The 19,213-nt window shown below is 46.8% G+C and overlaps 9 protein-coding genes across 9 annotated transcripts; 2 read left to right on the forward strand and 7 right to left on the reverse strand.

The window, feature by feature from the left end:
• Nucleotides 1-399: 399 nt before the first annotated feature.
• Nucleotides 400-1,890, reverse strand: BGW36DRAFT_428015 (uncharacterized protein; the record flags this gene model as incomplete). Its single annotated transcript, XM_046220491.1, has 3 exons — nt 400-696; nt 856-1,654; nt 1,787-1,890. 3 exons carry the CDS (start codon nt 1,888-1,890, stop codon nt 400-402), a joined length of 1,200 nt encoding a protein of 399 aa, XP_046070929.1.
• A 1,561-nt stretch (nt 1,891-3,451) lies between these two features.
• On the forward strand, nt 3,452-4,570 carry BGW36DRAFT_428016 (uncharacterized protein; the record flags this gene model as incomplete). The annotated part of the gene is made up of 1 exon (XM_046220492.1): nt 3,452-4,570. The coding sequence occupies one exon, from the start codon at nt 3,452-3,454 to the stop codon at nt 4,568-4,570; it is 1,119 nt and encodes a 372-aa protein (XP_046070930.1).
• Nucleotides 4,571-4,723: 153 nt separating this feature from the next.
• On the reverse strand, nt 4,724-5,658 carry BGW36DRAFT_179798 (putative U3 small nucleolar ribonucleoprotein subunit). The gene is made up of 4 exons (XM_046209717.1): nt 5,547-5,658; nt 5,115-5,483; nt 4,996-5,049; nt 4,724-4,936 (listed from the first exon to the last, which is right to left on the reverse strand). The coding sequence occupies exons 1-4, from the start codon at nt 5,576-5,578 to the stop codon at nt 4,825-4,827; spliced, it is 567 nt and encodes a 188-aa protein (XP_046070931.1). The 5' UTR covers nt 5,579-5,658; the 3' UTR covers nt 4,724-4,824.
• Nucleotides 5,659-5,772: 114 nt separating this feature from the next.
• Nucleotides 5,773-7,875, reverse strand: BGW36DRAFT_179859 (putative MFS allantoate transporter). Its single transcript, XM_046209718.1, has 7 exons — nt 7,536-7,875; nt 7,392-7,487; nt 7,139-7,344; nt 6,670-7,089; nt 6,261-6,609; nt 6,005-6,185; nt 5,773-5,958 (listed from the first exon to the last, which is right to left on the reverse strand). The coding sequence occupies exons 1-7, from the start codon at nt 7,774-7,776 to the stop codon at nt 5,907-5,909; spliced, it is 1,545 nt and encodes a 514-aa protein (XP_046070932.1). The 5' UTR covers nt 7,777-7,875; the 3' UTR covers nt 5,773-5,906.
• Nucleotides 7,876-8,567: 692 nt separating this feature from the next.
• BGW36DRAFT_296977 (orotidine 5'-phosphate decarboxylase PyrG) lies at nt 8,568-9,489 on the reverse strand (the record flags this gene model as incomplete). The annotated part of the gene is made up of 2 exons (XM_046211319.1): nt 8,568-9,244; nt 9,333-9,489. 2 exons carry the CDS (start codon nt 9,487-9,489, stop codon nt 8,568-8,570), a joined length of 834 nt encoding a protein of 277 aa, XP_046070933.1.
• Nucleotides 9,490-9,733: 244 nt separating this feature from the next.
• On the reverse strand, nt 9,734-10,787 carry BGW36DRAFT_380039 (putative glutathione S-transferase). Its single transcript, XM_046216281.1, has 3 exons — nt 10,448-10,787; nt 10,210-10,345; nt 9,734-10,137 (listed from the first exon to the last, which is right to left on the reverse strand). Exons 1-3 carry the CDS (start codon nt 10,477-10,479, stop codon nt 9,853-9,855), a joined length of 453 nt encoding a protein of 150 aa, XP_046070934.1. The 5' UTR covers nt 10,480-10,787; the 3' UTR covers nt 9,734-9,852.
• BGW36DRAFT_380040 (putative diacylglycerol O-acyltransferase) lies at nt 10,788-13,100 on the reverse strand. Its single transcript, XM_046216282.1, has 4 exons — nt 12,551-13,100; nt 12,457-12,497; nt 11,400-12,405; nt 10,788-11,348 (listed from the first exon to the last, which is right to left on the reverse strand). The coding sequence occupies exons 1-4, from the start codon at nt 12,819-12,821 to the stop codon at nt 11,143-11,145; spliced, it is 1,524 nt and encodes a 507-aa protein (XP_046070935.1). The 5' UTR covers nt 12,822-13,100; the 3' UTR covers nt 10,788-11,142.
• Nucleotides 13,101-13,378: 278 nt separating this feature from the next.
• Nucleotides 13,379-15,318, forward strand: BGW36DRAFT_397643 (WD repeat protein; the record flags this gene model as incomplete). Its single annotated transcript, XM_046218320.1, has 4 exons — nt 13,379-13,469; nt 13,523-13,638; nt 13,697-13,897; nt 13,957-15,318. The coding sequence occupies 4 exons, from the start codon at nt 13,379-13,381 to the stop codon at nt 15,316-15,318; spliced, it is 1,770 nt and encodes a 589-aa protein (XP_046070936.1).
• Nucleotides 15,319-18,184: 2,866 nt separating this feature from the next.
• BGW36DRAFT_359861 (uncharacterized protein) lies at nt 18,185-18,801 on the reverse strand (the record flags this gene model as incomplete). Its single annotated transcript, XM_046214121.1, has 2 exons — nt 18,185-18,666; nt 18,741-18,801. The coding sequence occupies 2 exons, from the start codon at nt 18,799-18,801 to the stop codon at nt 18,185-18,187; spliced, it is 543 nt and encodes a 180-aa protein (XP_046070937.1).
• Between the last annotated feature and the right edge of the window lie 412 nt (nt 18,802-19,213).

A 19,213-nucleotide genomic window follows, 5' to 3' on the forward strand; every position in this document is an offset into this window, starting at 1 on the left:
TACTTACTGTTGGAGTTTCCTGCTTTAGTGCGGTCCGGTCCAGGGGAGGTTGAAATGTTGTTGCCTGACTCGTGTGGCAGGGAACCGGTTCATTGCCCTACCGTACTAATTGCCAAGAACAAGATATTGAAAAAGGGGTAATCCACTATGAGTATTATTGAGCCATGGTAAGTTAAGGCCGAGTTCGAGGGATGATAGTGTTTCAATTTTGCTGGTCGAGCAATGACCAGAAGAATTGTGACGGAAGGTTGAAAATAAGAAATACCCGCTTGCCCGCCCGAGCCCTAATCTCCCTTTTGCTCGTGCAACATTGGAAATATCAGTTTTAGTGAGATAGAGCACTAGTCCAGTATTGTTTAGTATCGAATTTTCTTCAGTTTCTACTAGCTCGCTTGATTTCTAGGCACCAATATCCAAAACACCGACATTGCGCCGAGAAGCCCTACCATCACCGGCCTGCTGCAGAACTTTAACCCCGGCCGTAGATCCTATAGCGCCGGTGATAAAAGGAAACGCAGCAGATCCAGCTGAAACTATGCTCGCCGTAAACCTTTCAAAATCGGACAACTTGGTCAACTTCTCGATATATGTGGCGTCTCTTTTCCTCTTACCTACTCCTCCTATATATACAGTTCTAGAGACAATTTTTCTATCATGACCGACAAACCCACGAGAAAAAGCGGCCGAGAAAAAACCCTGTTAGCAACGTTAATAATAGCTAAAATCAAACCGAGAAAGTTCTTGTAGTCGGTGTATAATGTGTATATCTGAAAGACTAGCGATTACAGCGTTCGTACTAATATTGGGAATAAACCAGATCATCAACCGGCATCCAATTGATATTAAAATATATACGAGAATCATAAGTCTCTCGCCAAATTTCTCCGTAATGTCAGCAAGGAAAATTCTTCCGAGTGTGAGACCGGCACAGAATCCAGTTTCGGCATATCCAATCTTGCTTGGATTGCCCTTTTTTATGACAATAACATATTCCACAAGCCAAGCTTTGACTTTTGGTCGGTAATAGTCCAAAAAAAAGGGAATTTCAATACGGATCTCCAGTGGTAACCTCAGCGTCCACATAGACGAAGAAAAATAAACAGAGTATCCAGATGGTACGGTTCTTCCTCGTTTCAGCTCTGTCCCCGTAGTGTTTTTGGCTCTCTCGGTAATTGGTCTGAAAAGACACTTACGAAATGAGCATGCGGCTAGGCATGTATTTAGAACGGCTAAACTGAGAGTAACTAGGTAGTAATAGTTCCAGTAGAGGGTATTAGATGCGATGGCATTCGCAACAAGCGGGCTGATGGTCGCGCCGGACCCATAGACAGCATGGAGAAGTCCCAGCCAACGATGGGTGTTGTGCAAACCAGTAACGAAGACATATGTCTTCGCATCCTGGTATCCAGCTCCGGCGCCGGCAAAGGAAAAGGCGATGGCAAATAGAGGAAACAGCGGTTTCCAGCATATGAGGACGAACGCGATTCCCTGAACGAGAGTACCAACGATCAAAGATCCACCAGTGTCTATCCGCAAGCTAAGATTGATATTGGTGAAGGAAGCAAATAGCCATCCTAGAAAATTCGATAGGTAGACAATCCATACTAGCAAAAGACCGATGTGGTATGCTGGATGAATGTACGGTATTAACACTCTGGTAGCAGCACGTGAGAGTCCACCTAAATGTCAATTTTCGGATTCGGCCCACGGAGGAAATAACCATGTCATGGCTATTCATTCTAATCACAAACATCATGAAGTTCACACTGACAAGCTTGGAAACTACTTCTGGGCTGTTAGCGGTTTGGTGCTAGCTTCTCTTCCCTCATGACTATCTGGGTGAGGAGCCGACTTTTCCTTGTTGTCACCTTCGATAGCAGCTGTCAACATGGCCTCAAAGTAAACGCTAAGCAATAGTTTCAAAGTGGCAACTCGGCTGTAGAAAAAAGACCATTTCGTTGCGGGGTATTTAAGTGGTAGTGCAATAGTACTTGTATAGTTGTCGTGTCAATAATTACATGTTTATCCTCGAATTTTCCACTGATGTGAGAGCGCAGGGAAGTTGATAAAAGGCATGGGAAAAGAGTAGCGAAATATCAACCCTATCATGGCGATGGAAGAAATCAAAGACGGGTTTAACCTGAAGCTAAAGACAACCGACTTCTAAGTAGTAATAGCTGCCGACAGCGTTATTCTTTCTTCTCTTCCGTCTTTCTATTCTCTCGTGCTCTGGACATATCTAATTATAGATCAATGGGTTGTTTACAAGGCTAGGTGATTGCTGACCGGCCCAGTGTAAATCAAGGATGTATTATCTCAGATGTAGCATCGAGGACAGTGCAAGTGACATCGGGAGGAGCCGCTGGGAACTCCACTGGGCGGCGGGATTTCCGCTGCACCATTCTGAATCTTAGGATAGCATAGTACGGACGGACTGGTCACCGGCAGCGATCTAGACAAGCCGATTTCGGACAGCCACATGGCGAGCGGTCGGATTGTGATTCACCGCTTCAGAAATGGATGGTGATGGATCGCGGTGAAAATGTCGCGCCAAGCTTGAGGTGGGGATGCTGCATTCCTTGGACACTTGGACACACCCACATGACTGACCCCTCAGTGACACGGACCAAACCCCGAGAATGCTTCATCTTGCCAGAAGAGTCGCTGCTTGCCGTCAACTTCAGGATGTAGCAAGTCGCAGTCTAGACAGACAAGAATAAGCCAGACCCAGTGCAGATGCAGGGCGATGCGAACTGCAGACGGGGAGGCGACCGCGGTGAAACAGAGGCGCCGATCTGCAAGGGACGGCGCTAGAATTCCTGTTCACTAATTGATCCTATGTTGGTGGGTTATTGCCATGCTGGCAGCGGGCTCCCATTTTGTTGCGGTCAAGTGAGCACGGGCTCTACTTTGGGCATGGCGATTCGCTCCAGCCTCTCAACGTCTCGCAAATCACGCCGAGACTAGGCTAGAAGCAGCAGTGGCAAGACTCGATCAAAAGCCGTGCGATGGAGGAGAACGAGACGGTGTGACTGTGGAGGGACGACGGCGTGGAGTGTGTTTAAGGTTCTGACCCCTCAGTGCGTGCAAAAGTAGCAAGTAGTCAATAAATTGTATGCAAAGCAGGGCATACTCCTTCCGGTTTTGGCTCTTGCCGGTCCTGCCCTGCCTCCTGCCTCTCTTGTGATCGCTTATCAAGTGATTTATTCGGCTCATCCTCGCATTTCTTGTTCTTTTTTCTCTCTTCTGTTCTATTCTGTCCTTTCCTTGTTTTCTTTTCCAAGGGTTCAAGTTCAACCCATCTCGATTATACATCGCTGCGCCATCCACGAACTCTGGTTGGCTCGATAAATAGGCGATAACATTAAATACCAATCATTCTATTGACCGGGCACTCACTACGTGCATACCTGCTATTGGGATATTATTACGTGCGGCATGTGCAGATCGCATGGCGCTCCTCCCTTTCACATGCAAACCGCCTCACATGCATCATCACCCTCATCATAGCCTCCTCGCCATACATCTTACAGATAAACCGTATTCGCCTCCTGTTTCTGTCAACCCCCAGTATCTCACTGCCACAGCTCATCACGGCAGCGCGGCATGGAAGACGCTGGTCGACAACACCACCGCCGCCTCGCTCTCACCGTGTCTGACTGATACTTCAGACACCAAGACCTTCTACAGCGCCATCCAAGTCATCGACATTTCCTCAGACAGCGAGGACCCCGTCAGCATGGCAGCCCCTAATCCAAAGCAGTCGACTGGGTCCTCGGACAGTACAAACAATCAGCCCGAAAATAAAGCAACCCAAAAATCAAAAACGTCTCCCTCACGGGCATCATCGACTTCTCAACGCGCGCCTCGGTCGCCATCCTCGAGTACTGCTGGAACCTCGAGAAGAGAGCGCCGTGGGACCGCATCTGTCAAAACAAACCATCCCGCCAGCCCATCACGCAATAACAGCATCCAGATGTCATCGCAAAAACGGGACGAGCTGTTGGCCTTGCATCGAGATAGCTGTCGACTATTCCAAGATATCGGGATGGCTGCCGACCCGATAGTAACATCTCACGATGAAACCTACCCCCAGTCTACAGCTACTTCCCCGGCCATGTCACCTATCATGCAATCCCAACGCTCGCATTCGTTCCCTGTTGGCTTCCTCCATGACGGCGACATCTCCGAGGAAGATCTACTATCCGTCCGCCGGCTTCGACGAATGAGCAATGTTCACTCAGAGCCAGATCAGACCCCATACGACCCTGTCCCCGCGACTGTGATCGACTGGACATCACCCAGCACCCGTCGACGCGAATACGAAGCCATTGATCGGTCAAACAAGGGCATTCGTCGGATCTGGCGTCGAATCACGCCTCGCTGCTTCCACTCGTCAGACTCGCGAACACCGTTCTTCGAGACCCGTGAAGACGGGAAACCCAACTATGAAGGCAGCGTGCGACGTTTCCGTATGGATATACCGGACGAAAAGGAGGAGTTGGATCAGAGAACTGACGGGCTTACATCTGGTCCAAAGCTCGAGAAGCGGAAATGGTCTTGCTTTTAGCTGCCACAAATCGCTAATAATTTCCACACTAATACTAACAACAAACGTAAGATTCGATTCTAGTTTGACGATTTCGATTCGCATACAGAACACGGAGTTACTGCATACATCGTTGATGATACCCAGCTGCATACTATTTATGACTTGCCATGACATGTACATAGTGATTGAAAAATTGACACTCACTTCACTAATTCCATATAAAACATAAATTCCCAACACCTCGCTATGCAAATATAAAAAAAAATCGAAACCTAAGCCATCAAATCAAAGTCGTCGAGATTATCCCGATATTTCATGATCGTCCGCTTAATCTTGCTCGAATCGACCCAGGTGACAAAATCCTCCATACTTCTCGTGACAAGACTAGCATAACCATATTAGCAGTCATCCCACCAAGTCTCTTACAGTACTAGCACACTCACAATGCCGGATCATTAACCACCTCCGTCCCAACTCTCACATGCCCCTGCTCAATCCTACCCCTATCAGCACACCCTCTTCCCCCTCCCCCCCAAAAAAAACCTCGGTAGAAGAAACTCACAACGAAACAGCCGTCTTCACATCCTCCACCATCCCATTCCTGGTCATCAACACGCCCAACCGCCGCCTACAAAACGCGGACACCGTAACCTCGCGCTCCACAACCGACAATCCGGCGCCCTGCTCACGGCTCTGCTTGAGGATGCCCATCGCCCACAACTTTTCTAACATCTGGCTTTCAATTTTTCTGCGGTAGGCGTCGTCCGGGTCTAGGGTTGAGAGTTTGTGGGCCAGCGACCGGAGTTTGCCGCATATTTGACTGTATTTCTGATAATCGAGGGAGCCTTGTAGGTAGTAGCGTGCGCGGATGGCGTGTTCACGGTGGTTGCCGTCGGATTTGTAGGTGATGAAATTTACTTTGCGGAGGAGTCTGGGTGGATATTCGGGTTAGTTGGTAAGGTTTTTTGTTGGAGAGGGGATATGGGAGATGGACTTTTTCTCGTGGTGTTTGAGTTGGCGGACCATTTTGACGTTTTGAATGGGCTTTTTCAGTATACTCGTGAAGACGAGGTGAGATTTTTGACGGTGATAAAGATAGATAAAAAATTCTAGAAAGGAAGGCGGTGAGGTAGATTGGGGGTTTAGATAATTCTGCCGTTTTTAAAGGCGGTGGCTAGATAATTGGTACCCTTCCAAATCGGGTAATCAAAAGATAACCGTAAATAGAAGCAATGTGCTTGTTTAACGTTACTGTCATTAAATTGAAAACATTGTTCGGAATATCAGAGAAGCCTTCACCAATTCAAATCTTGCTAATTATTCATCACATTCATCACAATCTCATAGAATCAAATCAAAGCGTATAAACAAACTCATGGTTCTCCCTATCCGTCAAATCAAGCCACCTACTCCAGTTAGCATATGCTCACAAACATTAATTGATAAACATACTCTTGATTCTCCATCCTCACATACTCCGCACTCGCCCTGATCATTGCTTTCTTTTTATTCTGTCTTTGATACCACCACCATATAAACGCCAGATCAATAAGAGCGACCCCATAGCATACCACAATGGTGATTTCAGCTGGGACGTAGCGCGGGGCGTCGCCTGGCCGGAATACCTGGGGGCCTGGGGAGGTTAGAATCCGTTATTACATTATTCGGATGCAAAAAAAAGATCGAGATGAAGGTGGAGGGGACGAACCGATGATATTTCCTACGCAGTATGCAATAAGATAGAGAGCGGCAACGGTTGTTTTCTTGGTGTATCCCGCGACGTTGGACGAAATAAGGGATAGGATCGCGACGAAGGGTGTTGGGCTTGCTTGTGTCATGTAGTAGCCGAGCAATCTGCCAACCTTGTTGGTCAATGGCAGGGCGATGATGAGGACCATGCCGACAATGGAACACACTAGGCCGCCCATGCTGCAGAGGATACGCTGGCCGGTATAGTCCCCCAGAAAGCCATTTACGATCAGCGCAATCACTTCGACACCGCCACCAGGTGTGCCGTAGAGTAAACTCTGCTCTGGGGTGTAGCCGAAACTGACAATCTGGATAGATTAGTGACGATTAGTCACTTTCTTCGTAAAAGAATTGGATGTAATGCGCACCAATTGACTGAAGAAATTGCTGATCCCGCCGTTCGGGATATCAGCAACCAGAGCATAAAAAACAAACCCCCACGTCATCGGGTCTAGCAATGTTTCCTTGAATTGGTAAAATTTGAAATGTTTATTTCCGATTCCTTGCTGATTGATGCGGACTCGCTCGACTGCCAGAATCCGGTCGTCTTGGGACAACCACCGTGCATTCAGTTGGTTGTCCGGGATCAGATAGAGGAAGCAGAATCCGAGGCAGATGGTCAATAATCCAGTTACGAGAAAGATAATCTTCCACGGTGCGATTGAGGAGCCGTTTTCACGCGTTCCGACAGCGATGCCGTATGCGATCAGTCCCCCGACAATTTGGCCCACGCCGTTGAAACTGAACCAGATTCCCGTACGCTGGCCCTGTTCCTTCTTCGTCCACCACTGCGATTACATCAGCACAAAGCTTTACAAGCGATGAAGATAACCGTACCTGCGAGGTCAGGAGAGCAAATCCAGGCGTAACTGCAGCTTCAAAAACGCCGAGGAGAAATCGAATGGCTACCGCACCCCCGAAATTCGAGACCCCCGCAAAGCACGCCAGAATAAACCCCCATAGAATAATACAAATCGCAGAGTACTTTCCTAGGGGCAGCCGCTGGAGGAGTTGGGTGGTAGGAAATTCCCAGCCCAAATAACCTGGGCAGTGAGACCAAGGTCAAGATTAGACAAGCATATAGACATACCAAAATAGAACATGCTGCCCAGCCACTGGTAGTCATTTCCGACAAGTTTCAGATCGGTTTTTAGGCCCATAATACTCGCGTACGATATGGTTGTTTCTGCTTCGTGTTAACGACAGTCGAATTCGCCATGAATCAAGACCATACTATCCAAATAATTCATGCCATACACAAGGCACATAATCGGCATCAGATGCCAATCGATGGTCCTCAGTAGTCGCCGATTGGTCGCTTCATCGACGGTAATAACTTGGCCCTCGATGCCTTGAAAGGCTTTCAGAGCTTCATCGGCATCGTGGGAGTGCTTGATAATTTGCGAGTCGATGTGTTTATTAGGTGCACTATTCTTCTCGACATCCACAGGCGATTTCTCTTCAGTTGCAGACATCTTGATACAATTCACGACCAGCCTTTCCTCTGCCCTTGGTTGGTTGAGAATTAATGCATTACTAACATGGTATGTTTATTGTGTCGCGACGACTGGGGGGAAAGGTGATGTTATCCCTTCGCCGATCCCTTCCCCGCACAGATAAGAAGAGTATTGTCATCGGCAGCACCAAGCTCCATCAAGGAACACCAGTCCCGTTATGTCATATGCAGTGTTGCGGTTGGTATTTTGCTCATGCATAGTCTCGTTGCTTATCTCTTCTGCAGCCATCCAGATTCTGGGTGACAGCTGCAGGCTGCAGCCCAATACCGGACATGTCGGTGATTTGCCGACGTGTCCTCGTATCGCCAGTCTGAGCACGGAGCTTTGGACGGTTCGTCACGACTTGTAGACCGTAGTGGTGTTGCACAGCCCAAGAAAGATAAAGGGGGAATGAGGGGGCAGATAATGCTCGGCCCAAAACGGCAGGTAACCAAGTTGGAGAACTGTGTAGTGCTCACTGATAAGTCTTTATAGCGCTGAGAGCAGGCTCCACTTCCCCGCCGAAGCAATCTCGACCGTAAGCACTGAGCAGTATATTATGGCTTATTATTGCTATGATTGCTAGTCGCAGTCCAATTCATTGACTCGTGTTTATATTCAGTTGGCTTCGTTGCTAAATACCGAAAGTCGGAATTTTCCGACAGAGTTTCCTGTCAGATTCTAGCATGAGAAGACGTAGATTGAGTAAACATCAGATTGGTATAAATATAGGTCGAACTTTTGTGCTTCAAATACTACGTAAATGTGAATTACTGAGAGCCCACTCTTGCAAGATAGGCCGCCCATCCTTGCTGCTGGTACTGCTTAGCTGCTTCAACAGGATCCGGCGCAGCATAGATCCCGCGTCCGGCAATGATGAAGTCTGCTCCTCGTGCCACAGCTGATTGCGGCGTCTGGTATTGTTGACCGAGTTTGTCTCCAGCAGACGAAAGATTGACACCTGTGGTGAATACGACAAAATCCTCGTCCTCGCCTTTGCTTGTCTCGGTAGATTGCTCGTCGGTCAGTGATCTATTACAGACAAAGCCCATGACAAATTCCTTGTAGCGCCGCGCATAGTCCACCGACCTGGTTGTATATGCACCTGTCGCAAGCGAACCCTTGGACGTCATCTCAGCGAGAATAAGCAACCCTCGCTCAGGCCCATAAGGGAAATCCTTCGCAGCGGCTGTCTGCGCGAGAGCCTGCACGATGCCTTCACCAGGAAGAATACTACAGTTGATAATATGAGCCCACTCTGATATCCGTAATGCGCCGCCATGGTACTGCTTTTGCACTGTATTGCCGATGTCGATGAATTTGCGGTCTTCGAAAATGAGAAAATTGTGCTTCTCCGCTAGCTGCTTCAGACCCTTTGTAGTCTCTTCGCTAAAGTCAGATAGAATGTCGATATGGGTTTTGATTACGGCGATATGCGGTCCGAGTCCTAGTAAGAAATGAGATTAGAATTTCTTTACGCCTGCGGTTTGTTCTCGGGGGTTGGTTGGAATGAGAATGATCATCTGTGAACGTACGGTCAGCTAGGTCAAGGAGCTCCTTGGTAGTTGTGACGTCGGCTGAAACAGTCACATTTGTCTTCTTCGCTTCGGCAACTTCGAACAGCTTGCGGACGAGGGGACTAGGATGGTTTTTGGCGCGGGCGCCATACGGCTGTCGTGACGAGGAGGACATGCTGCCGGGCGAGGGGTACAGCCGGATAAATTTTTAAGTCTTTGACTTCCGCTATTTCCAAGATCGTGAGAGGTAACAGCAAGGCCTATGAGATAGGAAGAAAACTTCCAGGACTAGGCAGAGATGAATCAATACTGAATAATGAAGAGATGAATTGAGTTGGCTGGGAATTCTTGGTGGTGTGTACAAGAAAAAAGGTGACGCGGGACAAGGTACTGTAACAGACAAAGCTTATCGCAGCCGATAAGGCATGATGATGTATATAATAACGCAGCTATTATTATTATTATTATTATTACTGCACATATCCATCCAATTACTGAGACAGTTCTCGAATACCCTCCAGGAGATTACGCCCCTGCTTTAGAAGAAGTTGAGCAACTCGCCACCAACCCCAAACACCGACATGCCCCAGAGAGCGCCCTGGCATAACCAGAACGAGGCTCCATACATTCGACCAGAGGTTTTGCCCGAGTAAATATAACCATAAGCATAAGCCATGCGCGAAACCAACCACACGAGTCCAATGGCAGTAGTGGCACGGGGCCATTTCAAACCCGCAACGAGGATGTACAGCATCGTCTGCGACATGTTCTCCAGCAGGTTGCCGTGTGCGCGCTGGGCGCAGTTGAATTGCTCGGCCTTGGGCTGCAGAGTATGGAGGGTAAGCTTGTGAATCACTTCGTAATCACGCTGGCGGTTCATGGAGACGTTACATACATTGGTCTTGCACTGTTCCTGCGTGGCATAATGGTGAGGGTACGGAACTCGCGCGTCTTTACGAAGCGTTGTCACGACGTTGCCTTGCATGAAGGACAGGAAAGGAATGGCGCCGAGGGCGAGGGCGATCACGGCACTGCGCAGAGCAAGGGGTTAATACGGTAATTCGTCCATCAATTGATCTCTCCCAGCAGTGTTTAATGACGTAGGGGGAATTAAAACAAATGGTTCTGCTTACCCATAGTTGTCTGGGACAGTAATTGAAACCATGATTGAAATGGAGATTTTTGATCGAATTCAGTTGACTTCAAATGCTTCAAATGTTGAAATCAGTGTGCTTGCGCATGCAGCAATGGAGCAGATGTACACAGATATCTAAGATATATGTGTCCTCCTGCGGCGCTTTGGCAACTCCATTTCGGCTCTCGGGAGAATTGGTTCCCCCGACGTGACCCTTTCTAGCCTTTGGGAGCAAATACGACAATTTTTCAGGCCAAGGCTCGTATTCCAGATTTACAGAGAATATGATGGTTGCTGGGAATGAAAGGGAATTGACGGTGCTTTTATAGAGTATTATAGCTACCCTGCATATTAAATAGACAGCAAATCAATAAGGGCTAATGGCGTTATCCGTAAGGAACAAACGTCATGGCGCTAAAATCGGGTGCAATAACCAACACTTGCACCACACAAACTGGTTCAACCCAGATCGAGAATTTCATGTTTATTAGATTTCTCGAGTGCCTGTTTTCTCTCCTGAAAGTGAAGGTAGAGCTAGATTTAAATTAACCGTCATATCACCTGATCAATTGATACTTTAAAGTATATGGAAGCACGCATATTGAATCAACATATATCAGCGTCGCATTAACAATTATCTTTCAACAGTCAATCCCCAACGCATCACCAACTGCCACCATCGCGAGATAGAGGTCAATTCTCCAGCTTGCTGACACTGCCATATTTCGCCTGCCAAGCAAAAAAGTACAGGAGCGCCCCCAGTGGCTGCCCGACTAAACAGAAACTCACCCAAAACACCGAGTTCCCAATGATTCTGGTAGTAGGGTCATCCCTCTTTTCCAACGGTAAAGTGACTGTTATCAGTGGAAGCTGTAGCAGCATACCCGCAAAGGCCACGCCTACGAACTAGTCAGCTCTGTTGTGAAGAAAACCATGAATGGTATACCTACCGATCAAGTTATGCGTGGGAATTCCCACAAGCAATTCATGTAGAATGGCAGAGAATAGGAAAACCATGGCACTAGCCGCGAACGGGCTCCAGCCTCTCCCAACTAGGGGAGAAAATATATGTCTCTTCATGAACAAGTATACAGGCTTGTTCCAGGATCGCCAGTACATGCCGACACTCCAACTGTTCCACCAATCCGAATAGAACTCGCGGTCACCAAAACGCATCACTTCAGCTAGTGCATTCAAAAATGATTGGAAGAGCGCAAAGAATCCAGCAAGCCAGATGACCAAGGAAATAGTCGAAAGCTTCATTATTCGCTCGACAATAGATGTGAAGTCCAATACTGCGATTTTTTCGAGAGAATTCCGAAGGACGGGTGCGGCATATTGAGCTGATGTGAGCCAGATAAAAACTGATAATACCACGAATTCCACAAGACGCTTTCCGACAAAACTCCACCGAATGCGCGGGGTACGAGGATATACTGGCTGGTAAACCAGTGTCGGGGCCAGCCAGAAATAAGTTAGATTACCAACGGTAACATTCTTGGGATAGGGACATGTTGAATAAATTTCAGGGATTTTCGATTGCTCGGAGGGATGTAGCATTGAATGACGGAGGTCACGGTTCGTAAAGGCGTAGGAGCAGTTCTTGAGCCACACGATGATAGCGTGGAATTCGCAAATAGTACCAATACCCGGGTGATGAATATAATAATATACAACAAAATTAGTCACCACAAGACAGAGGGTAGCATTAACAGTATGCGCAAAGGCAATGAGGCGCCAGGTCGATTGAAATGCTCGTCGTTCTTTTTCGGACTCTGCTGCTTGGTCGTGACTCTTCTTCGTCCGGCCCACAGCGCCTTTGGCCTGCTGTGCAGCAGCTAGCTCTATTATATATGCAACGAAAAGATGACACGGAACAAGTGCAAACAGTATCGATCCCAGGAATACGTCGTTTCTGCGATAATCATGGCATTTGATGCAGATGAGGACCCCATACTAGAGTATTGTGAGATCACGGAAACTTCAAGGGAACAAGTGGAAGCTCACTTTCATAAAGTTCTCCACAATCAGCCGGAGATTCATCACAACTATCAAAAGAATCAGTCCATCTTGTTCCTGTATTTGTGCTCAACCAACTCACTCAGCACAATGACCATCAAGTTGCGAAAGCCAATGAAGCTCGGGTTGACGGTAGAATCCCGGCTTAAACATGAGGTCCGCAACTCCGAGTGATATGCCGCGATATGGCGATATTTGCTTCTCACACTCCTCCCGGGTGTTTTTGTAGTCAGACTCTCTGCAGGTGATGTCTTCGCAGCCTTACTCGAACTGGTGCTTTTGCTGTGGCCGTTGATGTCAATGGAAGGCACATCGACGCTCGTGCTAACAGCTGTCTCGATGAGACTGGCCATCTTAACCAGTTAGCGATAGCTGGCAGCAAGAGGCAAAGAGGAGGGATAGACAAGCGGCTTGATTGGAATTGCGAGGGGATAGTGTTGTAGCCGGAGTCTTCGGTAGATCAGCGTAATGTTGCATTGGTCAAGCGAGGACGCCACTAGCAGATGACACTCATATCGGACTCAATCTGCTATCGCAACGCATTGCAAGAGGGAATGCAGGATGAGGTGCGCACTAGAATCAGGAATCAAGAGACGCATGGCGGGGTAGGCGAGAACGAAGAGGGTTCAGCGATTGAGCGTCTTATTGTCGCGTCCAGGATTAGATGCCCGTGCTGTGCAGCTGTTGAGCCAATCAAGGCTGCGGCCCGCGCGGAGGTCCCCGCCCAGCCAAGTTGAGCCAACCCGGGAAGCTGCGACAATCATTGTGCTTTTTCCCCCATGCTCGTCCGTCGTCTTTAGAAGCTGCACCTGTCCTGCATTCTGTTATCTGCCCTTCCGACCGATACTGAGACCCGGCACCGTTCGCATGAGCTCGCCCGTGCGAGAAACCGCCATCGCAGAGCTTCCCCATGGCTGCGTACGAAGAGTCTGGTGATGGGTCCTACGGGGGACGGCCATCGAGGCCTTATGAAGGCGGTGGTGGGCTGTCTCGGAGGCCAAGTGAGTATCCATGCTCTCAATATGGCATCTTGCAACCCTGACAACTTCCCCAGGGCCGGTCACAGATTATGGGTCGTCAATGGTCCAGTGGATGCGTACGCGACGGCCGAGATACAAAGGGGCTCATCGTATGGAGGTCGAAAGACCCAGCGCAAGCTATACAGTTGATGTGCGTTGGCTCTTGCTTCGATACAGGGAGAAGAATATGCTGATTCGGTTGGAAATAGATGCTGCCCCCACTAGCGAGAGTGCACTCGCCTGCGGATACGATACCGGTGCGACATCTCCATCAATCGATCGGAAAGTCGAAAAAACCTATCACGGTGGTGAGGTGGACACCGGAAGGTCGACGCCTACTGACAGGTGGACATACCGGCGAGTTCATGCTTTGGAATGGAACTGCGTTTAATTTCGAGACCGTGATGGATGTGAGCTTTATTCAGCGCATTGTAGGCTTGGAACCGTTTCGCTGATGCTAGTGTACTAGGCCCATTACGATCAATATCAAGCCGGCGTCACATCCGCTGCGTGGTCACACAGCCATGACTGGCTCATCTCTGGCGGACAAAAAGGCGATGTCAAGTACTGGCGACCAAACTTTAACAATGTCGAAACCGTTGATGATGCCCACCACGATGCAGTGCGAGACCTATCATGGAGCCCGAGTGACACAAAGTTCCTTTCAGCGTCGGATGACACGACACTCAAGATTTTTGACTTCACCGCCCGTGCTTGTGATACCGTTCTAACGGGTCATAACTGGGATGTCAAATCCTGCGATTGGCATCCCACTAAAGGCTTGTTGGTATCAGGCTCAAAGGACCATCAGGTCAAATTCTGGGACCCCCGGACTGGAAGATGTCTGACTACCCTCCACAGTCACAAAAACACAGTCACGACTACGCGATTTTCTAGAGTCAACAACAATCTTCTAGCTACGTCGTCACGAGATTCTACGGCCAGGATATTTGATCTGCGAATGATGCGCGATATATGTATTCTTCGAGGACATGAAAAGCCAGTATCATCGTTGACATGGCATCCGGTTCACAGCTCTTTGATTTCGACGGGGAGCGAGGATGGCTCATTATATCATTACTTACTGGATGAGCCGAATCTCCCCTCTGGTCAAGTACCTACCGTGGCACCATATGACAGTAACGACCCTCTTAATACGCCACCGCAAGTAATATATCCTGCTCATCGCATTCAATACGCCCATGGCTCCACAATTTGGTCTCTCCACTGGCATCCTCTAGGACATATACTCGCTTCCGGCTCAAAGGATAACTTTACACGTTTCTGGTCCCGTGCCCGACCAGGGGAGACTGCATATATGACTGATCGATTTCACATCGGAGAAGAAGCTGCGGAGGCACAAGGAACGTGGAACCGAGGATTTGGCAGGAAACAAATGCGTGAGGAAGAAGAACAGGAGCTTCAAGACGAGGCAGAGGGCCTTGTCGACCAGAGGGCTACCGCTGCGACTCTTCCCGGCATTCAGGGTCTGCCCGATATTTCTTTAGCTGGTGGTTTGCCTGGACTGCTTCCGGGCATTGGTAATACTCAGCCGCCTCCTCAGCCTAGCATGGCCACCGGGCCCAATCAACTAGCTGCAATGTTTGGAGGTGCACCGATGCCTCCTATTTCAAATGGGAACTATGCACCACACAATCCCGGTCTCCTAGGCTTCGGCATGATACCTTCTGCTACCGCCACCCCCCCTCCGACGGCACCACCTACTCTGAACCCCAATCTCAACCTCGCGGCATTGCAGAAGCAATTGCTTGCGCAGGGAATCGAGCTGCCTGCGAATTTCGCCAACCCAAGCACATGGAACAGGAGCTAATCTTACTGCTGGCAGCAAGATCACTTTCTCATACTCAGTTCCTTTGTCAAAAGGACACGAATTTGATATTGTATCATAATGCAATTTTTCTTCTAGATAGGGCGTTAGTATGATTGGCTTGCATGGGAAAGGAAAGGTGTAACGAGATCCATTGCCCTTATCTGCATTTATACCAATTAACCTCGGATTAAAATATATGCTTTGAGATTCCGCGCCTAGATATTATAAAATGATTAAATAGGATTAGTATTGGTATTGGTATGGGGAGGGCTCCCATATCTAAATCACACGGATCTGAGCAAAAAGATTCTTTGCTACTACACTCCGAAATCCGCAGTTGTTTGGCAAGATTCTGCATTCACATATTATTATTCATAGCCACACCGATTTGCCAGGGTTCTTCAATTTCGAGGTTTTGCTTGGTGAGATCTATGCCGACACTTTCTTTCCACATAGAAAAGGAAAGAAGATGCATTGACGCTGTTGTTATTGCTTTAACGTTCTGTCTCTCAACGTCTAATAGGGTAGGTAACGGACCCGAAGAAATAATCTCTCTTTTCTTATCATCGACGTGGTACGTATGGATGGGGAATAGCGTGAGATCATCATTAGTCGTATGTTGTAGTGAAGGCGGTTGACGCAGCCATATTGGTTCTGCAATACCGTTTAATTATGGTGTATTAGGATGAGAAAGATCTCAGATAAAGCCTTCAGACTCAATCTAGGGAATAAGTGTTGTTAATTGACGTATGTTATCTCCATGAACAACTTTTAGATCGACGTTGAGTTACGTTTCAAGGTATTAGTATAGATTTTTTTTTAAGAAATTCCACAAACTGCCCTTCCTTCCCACGGCTGAAATTCCGTACATCCGATGCTTATGGCTCCGTGCTGGATCGAGCGGAGGTATTTTTGCAGTTCGTCTCTGGTAGTGCCCCAAACGGACTTTTGCGGACCAGCGCTTCACCTTTTACATTGGGTAATCAGGAAATGGCACTCTCGATGAGTGCCATTTGGCTGTAATTTGTATTGAATGCTTGGGGTTCGACCCTGGACTGCGACGCCCGTCATTTGAAAGAGGAAGGATCCCTGGCCGGGAGAAAAAAAAAGGATGATAGGATGAGCGGCCCCCTTTATTCTGGTGTACAGTTTGATTACAAAAACAGTGCCCACTTTTACTCACTTCAATTGTTTCTAAATCCCTACTAAAGTCAAGGGTTCTCTCCCTCTCTCTCCCCCCCCCTCCTCTCTCTCTCTCTCTCTCTCTCTCTCTCTCTGTTTTTTGCGCTGTATAGCTCTTTTGTTTCGTTACTTTGTTGAATACTTGGTTATACAGTATGATGATAAGCAAGTAAGAGGAGATGTCTTACGCTGTTGTAAGGCTTACAATCCAGCGGATAGTTATTTAAAGGACACCATCGCAACTATGCTACAGAATGATGAATGTATCAACTATAAGACATACAACCGGCCAGCTTGCAACCATCAAGAAAATCTATAAACTGAAGAACAACCTTCTATTATTCTTTCTCTACCACCTCTAAAACTTGTTATCAAGAGCGATAGAATGAATTAGATAGCTATTAATCACCCAGCTAAAGACAGACCGAGCCTAGGACACCGGCCCCATTGCAATCCTGCTAAGAAGCAAACTAGCCATAATAATAATAAAATTGGTATAGTGATAGATGAATCTATTAATTATCAATCTACCAACAGTTAGATTAGGGCTGAGGGATAGTATACAGGTAATGAGAAACAATATATCATATAAAAAGAGGCTCCACTCAGTTAAAGCAATTCTATATTCATAAGGCCGCCCGTCAATTCAAATATATCTGAAATTCACCAAATAAGCGATGATAATCCAACATTAACATCAGAGCATTCGTCCGACTATTGATCTTCAGATATTCAACAAGATGAACAATGCCAGAGTCAAACATATCTAAAATTCAGAGTACTTTTCTTTTTGGAATCGCTTTAAAATATAACTTGATAAAATAATTCAGCAGGCATTAGTTTCTACTCACTAGCTTTGTATCCGCGGAAGCGACCATTACTAGAGAGTGAGATAGGATATGAGCAGCCTCTAGGAATTAAAATCGGTCGCTCAATTCATTTTAAAGAAGATTTCCATTATTATCTTTACTATCTTCTCTATATTTATCAAAGTGTTTCCCGGCTCCACGTCTATCGAATTTTCGGGAGACTGCACATCGGTGACAATCACGCAAGAGACAATTTTGTCACAGAATAGATACCGGGTGTTTAGAAACTGACTCCACCTTTTCACTCTCTATTTGATTAATTCTGCCCTACTGCCAAGGCGCTTGTATATACCTTAATATGTATGGAGTTAATGCTCTATTGTTCTGTTTTATTTAGAACGAATTTGACACCGTAAGTCTGTTTTAGAGTTAATATTTTCATTAGATCATACAGTGTTATCATGATTTGAAGTATGAATTATATAATACTTAAATATTACACTAGTATTAAATCTAATGTTGTTTATACTAGTAGATGTTTATGTTCTATAAAGTGGGACTAAGTTCAAAGAAAGAGGGTTAAAAGGCGAAGCTGGTTTCGTTATCCGCATCTATTTTTGACTTATTTCGAAACTGCCTACACCATTTTTATATATACCCCCTTTGATTCGATCTATTTTGGATTCAAACTTAAGTTATTCCATTAGATCTATGTCTTAATAGGTGAACGAGCATTGACATTTACAATACATTATACATCATTTTACAAATAAGTTTTAAAGTGGCTTAAAAGGACGAAGAAAGAAATATTAATTTTCTGGGCATATATATTCGCTTATTATAAATATGCAAATAGAACTAAGTCTAAGAAAAGTCTATGAGCTGAGCTGGGAAGTGAGGGGATGTACAATAAGGTCATCAAGGGCTGTGCAGTTCTTGCCAGCGGTTGATCCGATATGGATTGTAGAGTGAGATTGCTTGGAATAGCAAACGCTGAAAGCATTGCTTGAGCCATTGACTGTCAAATTGCCAGCCGAGTTGATATCAAAAACGGGCCAGTAGTGGTGTATGGCAGTGTCATTGTAATAGGTAAATTTCAACTCGCCGCCATTTGGACTGTCTGTGTAGGCGTTGGACGGTTGGAAGTCGTCGGACACATCGAGGACGATGAGACGGTTATTGTCTTTGTTGATGTAGAAGAGGGCGTCTTGTGTATCTGCACCAACAGAGGGGTCGGAGCCCAACTGGGCGATTAAGTCAGTGCCTTGGTTTCCCCATTCGCTGACCACGATTTGATCTGTGTCACCAATATCCAGGATGAACAGGTTTCCTTCGACATTACAGTCGTTTCCAGCTTCTATTGAGATTCAGATATATATCAGCAATCGAACATATTTCGATTTTCTTCAGAAAGATGTCAGGGAAGCTTACTGACTGGAAGAGCTGCCGCGGAGCTCAGACCGACAATTGAGAGAAGCGATAGAACCTTCATGATGACTCCGTGTATTTATAAAAGAATAATTGTTTGTTAACACCACTTGCAATGAAACTGGGATGGTCATGGTAATTATTATAATGCGATAGGGAAGATCTCCCGATCTTATATAATTAACCAAATTAGAGTAGTGCCGTTCTCAATTCCTTCCCGATGCCTAAATAGTCTTAAGCCGGGACGATCATTCTAAACATGGCCCCTAAGCGGCTCATCTTGCCGAAATCAGCTAATATCGCGAAGGCTCACGGAAGCCAGAAGAAGACCCGTAGCTTCAGTGTCGTATTAACTAATTACTAGTAGTTGCTATGATCAGCAAGTCTCAAGGTAGTTACATTATTCATTGGCTGTGGGCTATCGATTCTTGTGACACCTATTTCATAAAGATTATCTTAATCTTATCCTAGATTAA

This window comes from Talaromyces proteolyticus (genome assembly GCF_021365285.1).
Source record: "Talaromyces proteolyticus strain PMI_201 chromosome Unknown BGW36scaffold_7, whole genome shotgun sequence".
Taxonomy (NCBI): domain Eukaryota; kingdom Fungi; phylum Ascomycota; class Eurotiomycetes; order Eurotiales; family Trichocomaceae; genus Talaromyces; species Talaromyces proteolyticus.

What these genes read in the sequence shown, in the direction of transcription:
- BGW36DRAFT_179798 (XM_046209717.1), bottom strand. Translation starts at nt 5,578, where the DNA reads ATGGTCCGCCAACTCAAACACCACGAGAAAAA. An exon ending in CTCAAACACCACGAGAAAAA is followed by an intron (nt 5,484 to 5,546) that starts GTCCATCTCCCA and finishes ATATCCACCCAG; the next exon opens with ACTCCTCCGCAAAGTAAATT. An exon ending in GTGGTTAATGATCCGGCATT is followed by an intron (nt 4,937 to 4,995) that starts GTGAGTGTGCTA and finishes TGGTTATGCTAG; the next exon opens with TCTTGTCACGAGAAGTATGG.
- BGW36DRAFT_179859 (XM_046209718.1), bottom strand. Translation starts at nt 7,776, where the DNA reads ATGTCTGCAACTGAAGAGAAATCGCCTGTGGATGTCGAGAAGAATAGT. An exon ending in GCAATTTCTTCAGTCAATTG is followed by an intron (nt 6,610 to 6,669) that starts GTGCGCATTACA and finishes TAATCTATCCAG; the next exon opens with ATTGTCAGTTTCGGCTACAC. An exon ending in GTGAGGATGGAGAATCAAGA is followed by an intron (nt 5,959 to 6,004) that starts GTATGTTTATCA and finishes TAACTGGAGTAG; the next exon opens with GTGGCTTGATTTGACGGATA.
- BGW36DRAFT_380039 (XM_046216281.1), bottom strand. Translation starts at nt 10,479, where the DNA reads ATGGTTTCAATTACTGTCCCAGACAACTATGG. An exon ending in ACTGTCCCAGACAACTATGG is followed by an intron (nt 10,346 to 10,447) that starts GTAAGCAGAACC and finishes TGCTCTGCGCAG; the next exon opens with TGCCGTGATCGCCCTCGCCC. An exon ending in AGGAACAGTGCAAGACCAAT is followed by an intron (nt 10,138 to 10,209) that starts GTATGTAACGTC and finishes CATACTCTGCAG; the next exon opens with CCCAAGGCCGAGCAATTCAA.
- BGW36DRAFT_380040 (XM_046216282.1), bottom strand. Translation starts at nt 12,821, where the DNA reads ATGGCCAGTCTCATCGAGACAGCTGTTAGCACGAGCGTCGATGTGCCT. An exon ending in TTGTGGAGAACTTTATGAAA is followed by an intron (nt 12,406 to 12,456) that starts GTGAGCTTCCAC and finishes ACAATACTCTAG; the next exon opens with TATGGGGTCCTCATCTGCAT. An exon ending in TCCCACGCATAACTTGATCG is followed by an intron (nt 11,349 to 11,399) that starts GTAGGTATACCA and finishes ACTAGTTCGTAG; the next exon opens with GCGTGGCCTTTGCGGGTATG.